Here is a 13,594-nt window from a genome sequence, read left to right as displayed (position 1 = left end):
TCTCATAAAATATCTTTATTTAACAAGAATGTGATTATGAAACCATGATCATGGAGCTTCAAGAGAAAGAGTCTAAACTCTCATCAAATCAATTCCATCACATGTCACTTTAAAAATACGACAGAGTTTCAAAGGGCAACTATTAATGATGATGTTAAATGGAATCATCTTCATTATCATAACCGCCCTGTGAGGAAATCTTAATAATTCGTATGGCTTTTCAACTGTGTTCAAAATCATCTGATGGCAATCGAAAGAGAATCAGGAATAGTTATGTGGAAGTTTAATTCTAGAATCAAGGTTTCACTGAGTCGAGATCATAGACATTCTGAAATTTGCAACCCTTTTCAAAATGTCTCCAGCAATTTCGAAACAACTTCATTTGGCTGGTTCCGCGGGACTGTCGATTTTATTAGAAAGTGAAATGTAACAGTGTTATAGATTTGTGCATGCATGACAGTAGAAGGATGATGAAAGAAGTTTAGTAAAGATGACCATTGGGATAGTTAATTTGAAATAGTGCTACATCACTACATACATGTATATAAATAGAAGTATATCATGAGTCACACTTGGAGGCTATTGGCATTGCACTACAGACAGGTCCTAGGGCTATTGAGTGCCAATAATTTCGGTGAACACGGGTGATAAATTTGGAAGCGATTATCGCTTCATGGTCATGTGTGAATTAGTAGATGGTTATCCAGAGGCGATGATATGGTATTATCTTAAACCATCAAAGTAAACTATCTCCATCCAGGTAATATCTAATAAAAATAGCATTCCCCCCCCCCCCCGATTAAAAATCGAGTTTAAGCCCAAATACTTTTTTGATGATGCTAGTTATTCCCACACTTTATTTTTTCTAATAATTAATAAAATTGAATTTTATTTCATCTCCACTTTTCCCAACAAGGATATATCAATATGCATAATCCAATTGATATACCGAGGGTTTGTTTTCTAAACTTCATAGAAAAAAAAATCCTGCGAGCAGGGATGAGATTGGTCGTTGGCTCTAGCCTTCCACAGAAATTAAATGAAAGAAATTTCAACCTATAACAGTATAATCAATGTAAACGCTAAGAGAACACTTCCATAATGACTTCGATAATTATACTCGACCTTGTAAAGGATTTGCCTCGTCTTGGGGTGTAAAAGATCCCCTCCCTATCTATACTTCCCTTCAAACACTACATCGGAAGTTAGGGTTGACAGGGGATAGGTGAATCACGCTGCTTCCAACCAGACCAGCTTTGGAATTTATCGCAACATTGATCAAAGGTCTAGAAGTATTATAACTGGTTCTTCTTAATCTATTATCTATTTCCTGGACTATTTCTTTGATTTTCATTCTGATGTGTTCTCTTTCCCCCAATTCATTAAAAAAACAAGACTATTCCCCCTAATGCTTTCGTAATTATCGCCCTTTCCCATCTTTACTGTTTCCAGCTTTAAATTAATGCATAACCATATACATTTTTTCCCCAAGTCTGTCTGATACTATCTTTCCCATCCCGGATCCACTCTTAATCCAAAGTTTTTATTCGTATGTACCGTTACCCAAATTTTATCCTGCACACATCTTCAATGTTTAGCTTATAACTTTGATGCGTTCATAAATATGATTTTGGTAATAAAAAGATATAATGGTTGTCAACAAAGGGAATACTGACTTTGTTCTTTATTGGTCAAAGGTTAATTACCCTTCTTTCTTTCTGAAGAGGGGATGTGTCCTCGATTTACATCGTTCAAGATTCATGTAGATATTTATTGACAAATTGTCTTTCATCTGGATACGATTATGAAAGATTAGTAGGAAATAAAATTTCTGCAGACACTTGTTTCTTTATAAGGGGCATTATCAATGTATCAAAATTATATTTGGGTTTAAGATGATAAGCGATGGAGACAGTGATGTCACTCAAAGTGTTTAGCTTTGAACTCCACTGCGATGAGATCCCTTTGAAGGAAATAGAGAGCCAGACAGATTCCACAAGATACTGTCAGTAACAATTCAGAATTCATATGGTCTAAAATATAACATTAGTATTGCTAAGTCTCAGTCAGTTTTCGATCAAACTATCTCTGCCTGATCTAAAATCCTTAATTTGTTTTCTGCTACTTCTTGTATCAAGTATTTAAGAAGAAGCCATTATATTGAATTCAACTACAATAATACTCAACTCTATTCTGACAGCATCTGATCTAGTGTTCAGAAATAAGTACACCTACGATCCGGGGGGCAGGGCGCATAAAAATATGATAGAAACTCGAAAGCAAGGGAACGAAGCGACAGAGCTTGTCACCGAAATTGAAGGATTTTGTGCAGATCTTTGGTGAATTTTGTAAAAATATTCTGTAGAAAAATGTATGTTAGAAAAAAAATGAGGGGGAGGCAACTGCCCCTGACCTCCACCCCGCTGCGTACGGCCATGGCGTTTAAATTATTACAAAGTTAGAAAGTGAACAAGAATAAAAGTATACGGTAGTACTGATCACCGGTCATTGACTTATAGAGGCCGCTGAGGAGAATAGTCTCGAGAGACTGATGTGTCAAGATATAACAAAACACAAGGCATAGCAAACTCGGGTAGACCAGAATCGTGGAGGAAACATCATCTAAATTCACGTCGGATACAAATTCTAGAAAACGTAAACACGTATCTAAACTGGGAATGGGGAGATGGCAGTGCAATCGGAAAGCGCTTCCGATAATTTGGATGGGTTTTAATTATGGAGATTTCAATAAAATGCCACATAAACTGAGAAAGGGAAGCTGAAAGTACGCACCCAAACCAGAGAGGGTAGTTTATGAAACCAATCATGGTAAGCTGTAGTAAATACTCGTCTATTCATCACAACATATAAACTTATACTACCTTTGAGGCTATTAACTGAAACGTCCTATGACACAGACATAAAGGTCTCCTGACCTAGGAAATGTTGGTAAAAAGATACAATAAACAGCAACAAACAATGACAATTTTGCCGCATTAATGTTGCAAGGTATCATGTGATTTTTAGAATAGCCAAAGATACGGCTGAATCACGTGCCTCAAAATGAGGAAACCGAGACCTACATGGACACTGAAGGCATAGACTGCAGATGGGACCAATACTTTTCTTGAAGGAATTCTGATAGACTACAAGTCTTGATAAGATTTGCATTATGATATCACCAGCCAACAATCTGTCACTGTTTTGTTTCTTTTACTGATTTGATGGAAAGAGGTCATGTCAAATTGTTAACCATGAACAATCGAAATGCCCCTCAAAAAAGGAAAAATATATAAGAACATTTATGTACAATATACAATGAACATTGAAATCAGTAATTCTTAATCAGCGTACATAGGTGAGAAAATTGTTGAAAGAACATCGTTAACAGATCTACGGATCTGATTCTAGAACTCAAAAAGATATCATCTATCTACCTTGTCACATCCAGGACACTTCTTCCGATAAAACAATCTGAAAGTATTTAAACCCTGATAGCCAAAATTCTGCCAAAGTGCCCTAAAGTCACAGGTGTAATGTAATGTTTGAAATAATCCTGCCAATTTGGATATTTATCGTGCTGGTAGTTCATTTTAATATTAAGAAGAGAGGATTGCGAACCGAGGTTATTCTTCCGATCTGATTCATGCCTTGGTTTCACAATTTATCGTGCGCTTTGGCATGCAGATGTTAATCTATCAAAAATAACTAATCGTATTTCTTTGTTTTTGCTACAAACAATGACATCATTAAGCAATTCAGAATTACTGTTTTGTGATGAAAATTTATTTCCAAATAAATCAAATCGTCAGACATTTTCGCATTTATGCTTTAGCTATTCTTTATATCTATTTATTGACATTCTTACCTCAAATTTGAGTAATTCCTTTTCCCGTTCTCTTAGTGCCGCTTCCTCTCCCTCCCCTGGTCGAGGTGACTGTGGGGGTACCTCAGCGACATCACCTCCTAATAATTCAGCTCGTTTCTCTGCTGCTCGACATCGTTGTCGCTCTTCGGCAAGTTCACGCTCCAGTGCAGTAACTCGCTGCATCCAGAATCCCTGTTTAAAAGACAATCCTCATTCTAATCTAATCGCCTTTGGTTTTATAAATCAACATGACCTGTAGTATTCTCATTTTTTCAAAAATTCTACAACTGCACGAATATTTTGCAACTTAAAAAAAAATTGCTGATAGATCTCAATCATTATTTCCGCGCTAAGATATGTTATGTCTAGTATTGAATGAGCGGTGAGAAGCCATTTTGTGGGGACTACCTCGACTGGATGAAAGCAACAACACACAGCATATTGGAATAGACCGAAGCAGGAAATAGAGAAGCAAATCCTTTCTAATAACTACATAGCTATTGCTACAAACATTAATATGTTTTATTGAAAATGGTGATACAAGAAAGTAAAATATTCATCTTATATTCTGAAAGATTAATTCCATATTAAAAGTATATCATGTAAAAAAACACGAATATTGAAGAAGAGTGTTAACAAAAGTGTTGGGACTTTATTATACAGATTTCAGTTTGGTTAGAGTAAAATGCATTGAATCATAATCATGTCATAAAACTTCGTGAATAGAATTCATGTTGTGATTAGTAAAATTGGTAAGGGTTGATGAATTGAAAAAGTTTGATATAGTGGGTACCTGATCTGTTTGTTTGGTATGTGAAGGTGTATCTTCTGAGGTAGTAGCGGTTTCATCTGATATCGTGACATCGGGTGGTGCACTTTTCACTTCACTCTGAGAGGGGGCGCCCTTGCAAATGTCGTGAAGGTGTGCCTTGATTCGTGGAATAGAAAGAAACAAGGAGAGATTTACAGAATAATCGGGGGGGGGGGGGTGTCTTGGCTTTCAAGACATGGTATGGTTCCACTGTATTTACCAACATTTGATTCGCAACGCTGTTCTTTTTCATCATACAACATCGTAATCATCATCATCGTTAAAGTTTTACTATAACGCCAGATCATGACCGAATTGGTGCACCACCAATGGTTATCATCAATGAGCTTCATCATCGTGCATAAACATCACTGTCTCAACTTCATCACTATCACCATCGTCATCCATACAATCCATCACAAGGGTATACTTACCACCATCACTATCACAAATACAGTCTTTCAGTAGTTCCCCTTACAACTAACAGAAGATCAAATTATAAAAAGATCCCTATCCACCCTTGGATTACTAAATCACTCTTAAGATCCATCAACCACAAGAACAACTTATATTATAAATACATAACTAAACCAAGTGATACATCTCGCTACAAGTACACTTCATATAAAAAACACTCTTACATCTTTACTTCGTATTGCGAAAAAAAAATATTACAATTCTCAACTCGATTTATACAAAAATGATATGAAGAACACATGGAAAATCATCAATGGTGAATTAAACAATAAGAAGAAGAGTTCTACAATTACAAAAATAAAATCAAACAATACCATCACTGATGACAATAACATAATAGCAAAAGAGTTTAATTCATATTTTTCACAAGTTGGCAACAATTTAGCAAGCAAAATTCCTCAAACGAATAAATCTTACAACAATTTTCTCGACAACCCAAACCCAAACTCCATATTTTTTAATCCCACAAGTTCAAGAGAAATTATAAATATTGTTAACAGTCTGCAGTCCAAAAAGTGCCCGGGGTTTGACGGTATTTCCAACTTCCTACTTAAGACAATTATTTTGGCTATCGTCGATCCTTTGGTGCATATTTTTAACAGAACGGGTACCCAATCTTATGAAAATCACAAAAGTAGTCCCTCTTTTAAAAAAAGGAGATAATCAGCTCGTCTCTAACTACCGTCCCATATCATTGCTCACCTCGTTATCAAAAATTCTTGAAAAACTTGTCCATACACGAACTAGTACGTTCTTTAAAAAAACAATATCTTTTCGGACTTTCAATTTGGGTTTCGCGAAAATCACAGCACCTCGCATGCAATTTTATCTTTCATTAACAAAATCACTACTTCCACTAAATAAAGGTTGTCATACTGTCGGTATTTTCCTGGACTTCTCCAAGGCCTTCGACACCATTAACCACGAAATTCTTTTGCATAAACTATCTCATTACGGTATTAGGGGGAAGGCCTTGGAGTGGTTCAAGAGCTACCTTACAGATAGGACTCATTTTGTATCAATAAATAATCACAATTCATCCAACCTTCCAATTACATTCGTGGTACCACAGGGTAGCTTACTCGGCCCTCTTCTTTTTATCACCTACATTAATGACATCCACAAAACTTCAAATTTACTTCCATTCATACTCTTTGCTGATGATTCCAACATTTTCTTTTCTCATGATAACATAAACCAACTTATTAGGATTGTTAACTCTGAACTCATGCATGTGACTGAATGGATCAAGGCAAATAAATTCTCACTTAACTTACAAAAGACCAATTACATGTTATTTAAGCCCCCATCACACTTATTCCGAATCAAGCAGAATTGGCCTGAATGAAAGGACTATTGTTTGACCACCAGTTGGTCATTTAAATCTACTTCGAACACCGTTCGAAAATATCCCTCGAATGTTTTGAACATGACCAAAACCTTCGGGACGGCCAAAAGAAATGACAAAAATATTTCGAATGCACTCAGAATGTAGTCAGGATATTTAGAATGTCCAAGAACATAGCACGAATTATCAATCTGACTCCATTTCGGTTCATTTTGACTAGTGTAAGATGATACACCTGGTCAATTTACTGAGTTTCAACTCCAGTTTGGTGAATTCATAAGTTCCTCCCAAAAATTTATAGATTTTTTGAATATTTTTTTCTTTCCAGCTTCTGCTTAATTCCTGCTGATTCCGAATAAGTGGGATAGGGGCTTTAGTAATATAATAAATAGTTTGCCCGACAATCTCATTTTTGAAAACACTGTCCTTGACAATGTTTCTGAAACAAAATTCTTGGGTGTACTTATTGATAATAAATTATCATGGAAACCACACATCGACAATATATGCAAAACAATTTCAAGAAATATTGGAATTATCAACAAGCTCAATTTTTTTCTTCCATCTCGTACACTACTTACACTATATCAAACATTAAAATTACCATACATTAGTTACGGTATTTTGGCATGGGGTTGTGCAATTCAAACACAATTACATAGGATACTTTTGTTACAGAAAAAAACACTTAGGATAATATTTCATACACATTTCAGATGTCACACAGATAAATTATTTTTTGAAAATAAAATCCTTTAAGTTAATGATATATATCTGTTCCAACACGGCCAATTTATGTACGAACACCTTCAACCCGAACTTTACTTGCAAAAAATTATTTTGTCTTTTCTGGTCCCTTATATTGGAATTCCTTGCCCAACGCCTTTAAGGAATCCCCAAGCATCACAATTTTTAAACATAACCTTAAAAAGATGCTTATTTGCCAATACTTTACACAAACAAGTCAATCTACCATATAACCAAATCTATATACAACAAAAACGTTGTTTTTTTTTTACCTCCCAGGATACAACTTGCCTGCCGACCTGTTCCCGCACCTGCCATGCTCCTCTTTGCACCTCCAATTGTACCTGCACCCCCTCTCTCCCTACATTTGCCTCTCTGTTCCTCCCTCATTATCACAATTATTGTAACCATATTGTTATTATTTTTTTTATTGTTATTACTATCATTGATTCTAATTTGTGTCACTCTTTCGTTGTTACCTTCGATATTTTGTATAGCCTCCTTTTAAACTGTCTTCCGTCTCTCCTTTTGTAATATACGTATTGAAACTAAGTTACGGAGGCTTGCCTCCCATACAAGCTTTGCTTTTCTTGGCAAATTTACTTTATTTTGCATTAGTTCTCATTGTTTATACCTTATTCCGATTGATGTTGTACTTTAAATTTGACTATGTATTGTTTGATTTTGTTGTGCTTTGTGAACGGAAAATGAATAAATCTAAATCTAAATCTAGGCCTGCTGCAAACACTAGCAACATCATAATTACCACCACTCTCAACATATCCCTTTACCATAAATACCAACATCCTCACCACCTCTACCACCACCACAACCACCGCCTCCACCACCACCACCACCATCTCGTATCTCTACCAACCTGCAATGCATCTGCTCTCTCCTCAACGATCCGAAGCTGTTGCTCCACCACTTCTCTCCTCGCCTCCTCCTCCCCAAGGCGTTGTTTGAGGACGGACTCATTAGCAAGCATCTCCCGGCGGAGCTGACCACACTCCCTCTTGGAGACCTGGAGTTCTTTCTCCTGCTGCTCCTGGGTGACATCTTTGCTCTTCACCACCAGCAACAGGTCACCTATTGGTTCAAGAAAAATGATAAAATGGAAGAGATGGAATCATAAGACGTATTGCGCATCTTTAACGTCCCATAAGATATCCTCACCAAAAAGAAGAGGAAAATTGTTCTGTAGAAACGACTTTTGTTTACCTATCAACAATCCTCAAGATTAAAAGGAAAACAGTGACATTTTAACATAGATATCACAATTGATTAAAAACAAAACAGAAAATACGGTTTCCTCTTCAAAAACAGAGATGAATTCAGTTTCTTGATTTTGGAGAAGTGCGGCGAAGTGTGGCAAATCTTGGTGATGGAAGGAATCAATGGAAGTTTAATAGGCAAAGTTACACCTCCAATATACTTGAATACCACATCAACATGATATCATAACCAAACCTAGGACATATTCGATCTCGAAACATTGCAGAAAAGCTGGTCGAATAGGACAAACAATCCGAACGATGAATATTTAAGATGAAGTAAAAAGTGATACGTAAAAAAACAAATTCTCACCACACGAAATAACTTTGAATACACCTGGCATGGGGGAGTATATTCCTCAAGATATTATATGAAAATGGAAAGATACATCAACGTTTCTTTATTCCATCTGGCATCAACTTATATGATACAACTGTTCCATTGATAAACACATCTATGAAGTCAGTATATCCATTCATTTGGACTAGTCTTACAGCTCAGACACGTCCAATGGCTTTGAAAGGTGCTATTTAATTCTTTTCATTAATAATCCTCGAGACAAGAGACTACGACTTCAACTGACAAGCGATGATAAATGAACATTCTTATAGTGCCCTTATGGTCTGATTTAATGGAGAGTTGCGATTATATGGAATCTTGATGTTGTTTTTTATATTTTTGGCAAAAAAAGTTTGTCTTCCTAGACTACTTCAAGGTGAAGATGTTCAAGCCAGATGTACTTAATTTACCTACATTAGAGTTATCTTGCATCCCTCATCATCATCATTCTCCTTATGCCAATTATTGACTAGATGATTTAGGACAAAACCATTTTTATATGTCGGACAATTTCTTTTCACTTTCAACAACTTTTAAAAAAGGTCACGATTAATTCGTTTTTACGCTTTCCATAATTCTCCACACAAAAGTTTTCTTCCTCTCTCATTTTGACTTTTTGCTCTACACCATTTTCTCTCTGCCCCATCCTCATCAGAACTTTAACCCCCCTCATGTTATCCATTCCCAGCATAACCTTGGCTTTACCCCCCCCCCCTCATGTTATCCATTCCCAGCATAACCTTGGCTTTACCCCCTCATGTTATCCATTCCCAGCATAACCTTGGCTTTACCCCCCTCATGTTATCCATTCCCAGCATAACCCTGGCTTTACCCCCCTCATGTTATCCATTCCCAGCATAACCCTGGCTTTACCCCCTCATGTTATCCATTCCCAGCATAACCCTGGCTTTACCCCCCTCATGCTATCCATTCCCAGCATAACCCTGGCTTTACCCCCTCATGTTATCCATTCCCAGCATAACCTTGGCTTTACCCCCTCATGTTATCCGTTCCCAGCATAACCTTGGCTTTACCCCCCCTCATGCTATCCATTCCCAGCATAACCCTGGCTTTACCCCCCTCATGTTATCCATTCCCAGCATAACCCTGGCTTTACCCCCTCATGTTATCCATTCCCAGCATAACCTTGGCTTTACCCCACTCATGTTATCAATTCCCAGCATAACCCTGGCTTTACCCCACTCATGTTATCCATTCCCAGCATAACCTTGGCTTTACCCCCCTCATGTTATCCATTCCCAGCATAACCTTGGCTTTACCCCCCCCCCTCATGTTATCCATTCCCAGCATAACCTTGGCTTTACCCCCCCCCCCTCATGTTATCCATTCCCAGCATAACCGTGGCTTTACCCCCACTCATGTTATCCATTCCCAGCATAACCGTGGCTTTACCCCCCTCATGTTATCCATTCCCAGCATAACCCTGGCTTTACCCCCCTCGTGTTATCCGTTCCCAGCATAACCTTGGCTTTACCCCCCCTCATGTTATCCATTCCCAGCATAACCGTGGCTTTACCCCCCTCATGTTATCCATTCCCAGCATAACCTTGGCTTTACCCCCCTCATGTTATCCATTCCCAGCATAACCCTGGCTTTACCCCCCTCGTGTTATCCGTTCCCAGCATAAATACCCCTACTCATGTTACCCCTCCAAAGCCAAACCTTTACCCTAGACCCCTACTAATGTTACCCCTCCCTATTCTATCATCATTCAGGATGTTATGTTCCACGTGGAGGCATGCCAACCGAGATAGCACATGTCAAATTATCGCTGTTGTCATCACAGTTACACCAGAAGGCCGATGGTTTGTTTCAAGACTGTGCCCGTTGAATTCACCTAATTAGATCATAGTAAGAATGGACCACAGAAGATGGGAGAGTTCAACATGAATGTTCCATTGGAACGAGAGACAGTCGAATGCGAATCAAACATTCTTGCTACTCTTCTTATTTGGTTTAAATCAAAGTATCATTGCTCTGAAAATAATTGAGCACTGACCTCACACCTTTTAAAATCCTTTATGGCAATCTGCTTTAAATTTGACGACTATTGGATAGCGCATTATGAAGGCGATTTAAGAATACACAACCTATACAGTCTGTTCACATGACATAAATACATTTTAGGTGAATGGGTACGAGCATGGACCGACCTATTACGAGACAGAGACAATTGCAAATACCTGAGACATCAGACATGTCTTCACTATAAAAAAAAAGTTTATCCAATATTGGGTAAAATGGGAACATGCATGTTGGTTGGGTAAAAAGATACCAAGTATTTTGTAAATTTTACGCAATGTTGCGTTGGAATTTACCCTTTAAACATGCATTTTGCCCAATATGGGGTAAAAAATAAATACCCAGCAAACATGCATGTTCCCTTTCTACCAAATATTTGGTAAAATTTTAGTCAGTGTTTTTAGAGTGTTTCTTCTAATGTTTGGGTGAAAAAGTCATCAACGAAACGATTTCTTAAAGCAAATAATATAACATCGCTCAACTGTTTATTTATTAGTTACCCTTATGACTTTGGCGATTCAGAACAGAAAGAAAAAAGGTGCAGCTGATGGTGATTAAGCAATGACAGACTTCTGTATTAACATAGAACGACGATGTAAGACTGGTTCCGTCAGAGTACAAATACACACGTGATATATCATTGATGAAGCCCTAACCAGTACCAAGCATATCAAATTAATCCATGGTGACCCGATCTATTTCAATCTGATATCTGAGATCAACGTGTACAGGCGTACAATTTCAAATGAAAAGATAAATGACATCACTGTTTTCAGATTGTTATATGAAGCATTCTCCAGATAAGACCAAAACAGAGTAATTTGAACACAATAAGACATAATATTTATAATATATTCATGAGATCGAGTACTAAGCTGGAATTCCATATACACAATTCTACATTTAGTCTACACGTATATCTCTATAAGATGTAGAAACACTTTTCTTTTCTATAAAAGAAAACAAACACTCATTGAAATAGAAAATCCAACAGAATTTTCAAATTTGGAAATTGTTATAAACATTGGTATTATAAAATGTTAATATTCGCGAAATATCATAAGGAATTGGTTTAACAGTAATTAATCCGATAACGTCGCCACGGAAAGGTTATGAAAGTCTTTCACAGTCCTCAAAATGTCACCTCCTAAAAAGACTCAACACTCTGATTAGTCTTGCCTCGGGTTGTTTGGTGAAAAATGTTGAAAGTAAACAGCCTCTACATGGGCCAGGGTGAATGGAAGAATACAATTGAGGAATGTGTGTAACAACTGCCAAGTTCACCGGGCTTCACATAGCGAAGAGCTGAATGGTTATCTTATCATCACTTATAAACAGCTTCGTTTCCTTTTGGCAAGATGATAGGCTGTACACGGTGTCCAAATAAAAAAACCCATCAACATCATATTACAGTTAAAGAGTGTACAAAATGATTTACAAGATTTACAATGATGTACAAAAATTTACAAGCATGACAATGGGGCAATGATCAGATTGTAACCATATTGTTAATACATTACATAACTAAAACACATGTCTATGGTTAATATCCTCCTCAAAACAACAACAAAAGATGTGATCAACTTCATTTTTATATGCGAATTTCTGACATTTGATATGACGTAAGCCCATAACAGTTCACTAAATGTATCATTTCTAGAATATGACCACAGAATGAAACGTTGCAACACTTTCTCAATATTTGAATTATAACTAATTACTTCGTTAATCATTTTAATTCATTATATGGAGGCAATCAAGCGTTGATACATATATTGTGTGAATACTTGAGATGGGTTATTCCACAATATAGTTCTTTCTTTCTAGTCACCCTGTACATTAACCGTGAGAGTCAACAGATGAAAAACAGATACCATCACCAACAGATTCATTTACCAAGTCACGTGACCCTTTAGGCTAATTAGCCAGTTGTATTTAAAGACCAATCACGTCTCCGCTGCCGTAGGCATCGCAAAGCATGATGGGAAATTCTTGAAGAATTTTGAAAGGGTAGGTTTACCACCAGCGTTCAAATTGTTTTTAGTGACAACGCTTGGTGGCGCTGTTTATATAATAATCATTGGTCTTATCTCCATATAACTAAGTTATTTAGTCTTCATCTTGATTTAGCTAGTTTCAATTCCATTCTTTTTTGTAACACTCATTTGCATTCTTATCACGCCTGGGGCATGTTTTATAAATATTTAAAATCATGGTAACTTTTCCATTATTGTAACTACCATGGAAACCTTGATTTTGATTGGCTACTGAGTCATGTTACCATGGTAATTACCGTAAGTGCAAAGTTACCATAGTCGATCCATACGGAACGGGCCTCAGGAACGGATTAACGTCCAATAGTAACTCTATCTCACCTGAACAGCCAACTAAAATCAAAGCTTCAGTGATGGTTACTACGAAAAAGAATGACACAGAAAGTGAAAGTAGGTTTTGCGTAATGGGGGGGGGGGGGGGGATACGCGGTAGATAAACCCAAAATACGTTATGCATAAACCTTAGGGCATAGGCCCTAACAATGTTCTCCCTCTAAAAACACCACCATCTCTCATATCCAAACCTTTAATTAATATGAATTAACATTCTTAAAGGTTTCACTTTAAGCTGTTCAAATTACAATTCCTAAATGCTTGATTTTATGTTAATGTTACAGTGGTAATAAAATGAT

General features: G+C 37.0%; 1 protein-coding gene across 1 annotated transcript; it reads right to left on the bottom strand.

Moving 5' to 3' along the window:
* Positions 1–1,920: 1,920 nt before the first annotated feature.
* On the bottom strand, positions 1,921–11,085 carry LOC129254019 (uncharacterized). Its single transcript, XM_054892469.2, has 6 exons — positions 11,070–11,085; positions 8,129–8,340; positions 4,662–4,796; positions 3,869–4,060; positions 2,488–2,548; positions 1,921–2,003 (listed from the first exon to the last, which is right to left on the bottom strand). The coding sequence occupies exons 1-6, from the start codon at positions 11,083–11,085 to the stop codon at positions 1,921–1,923; spliced, it is 699 nt and encodes a 232-aa protein (XP_054748444.2).
* Between the last annotated feature and the right edge of the window lie 2,509 nt (positions 11,086–13,594).

The sequence above is a fragment of the Lytechinus pictus genome, chromosome 1, assembly GCF_037042905.1.
Source record: "Lytechinus pictus isolate F3 Inbred chromosome 1, Lp3.0, whole genome shotgun sequence".
Taxonomy (NCBI): domain Eukaryota; kingdom Metazoa; phylum Echinodermata; class Echinoidea; order Temnopleuroida; family Toxopneustidae; genus Lytechinus; species Lytechinus pictus.
This window is presented reverse-complemented; position numbering and strand designations above follow the sequence as displayed.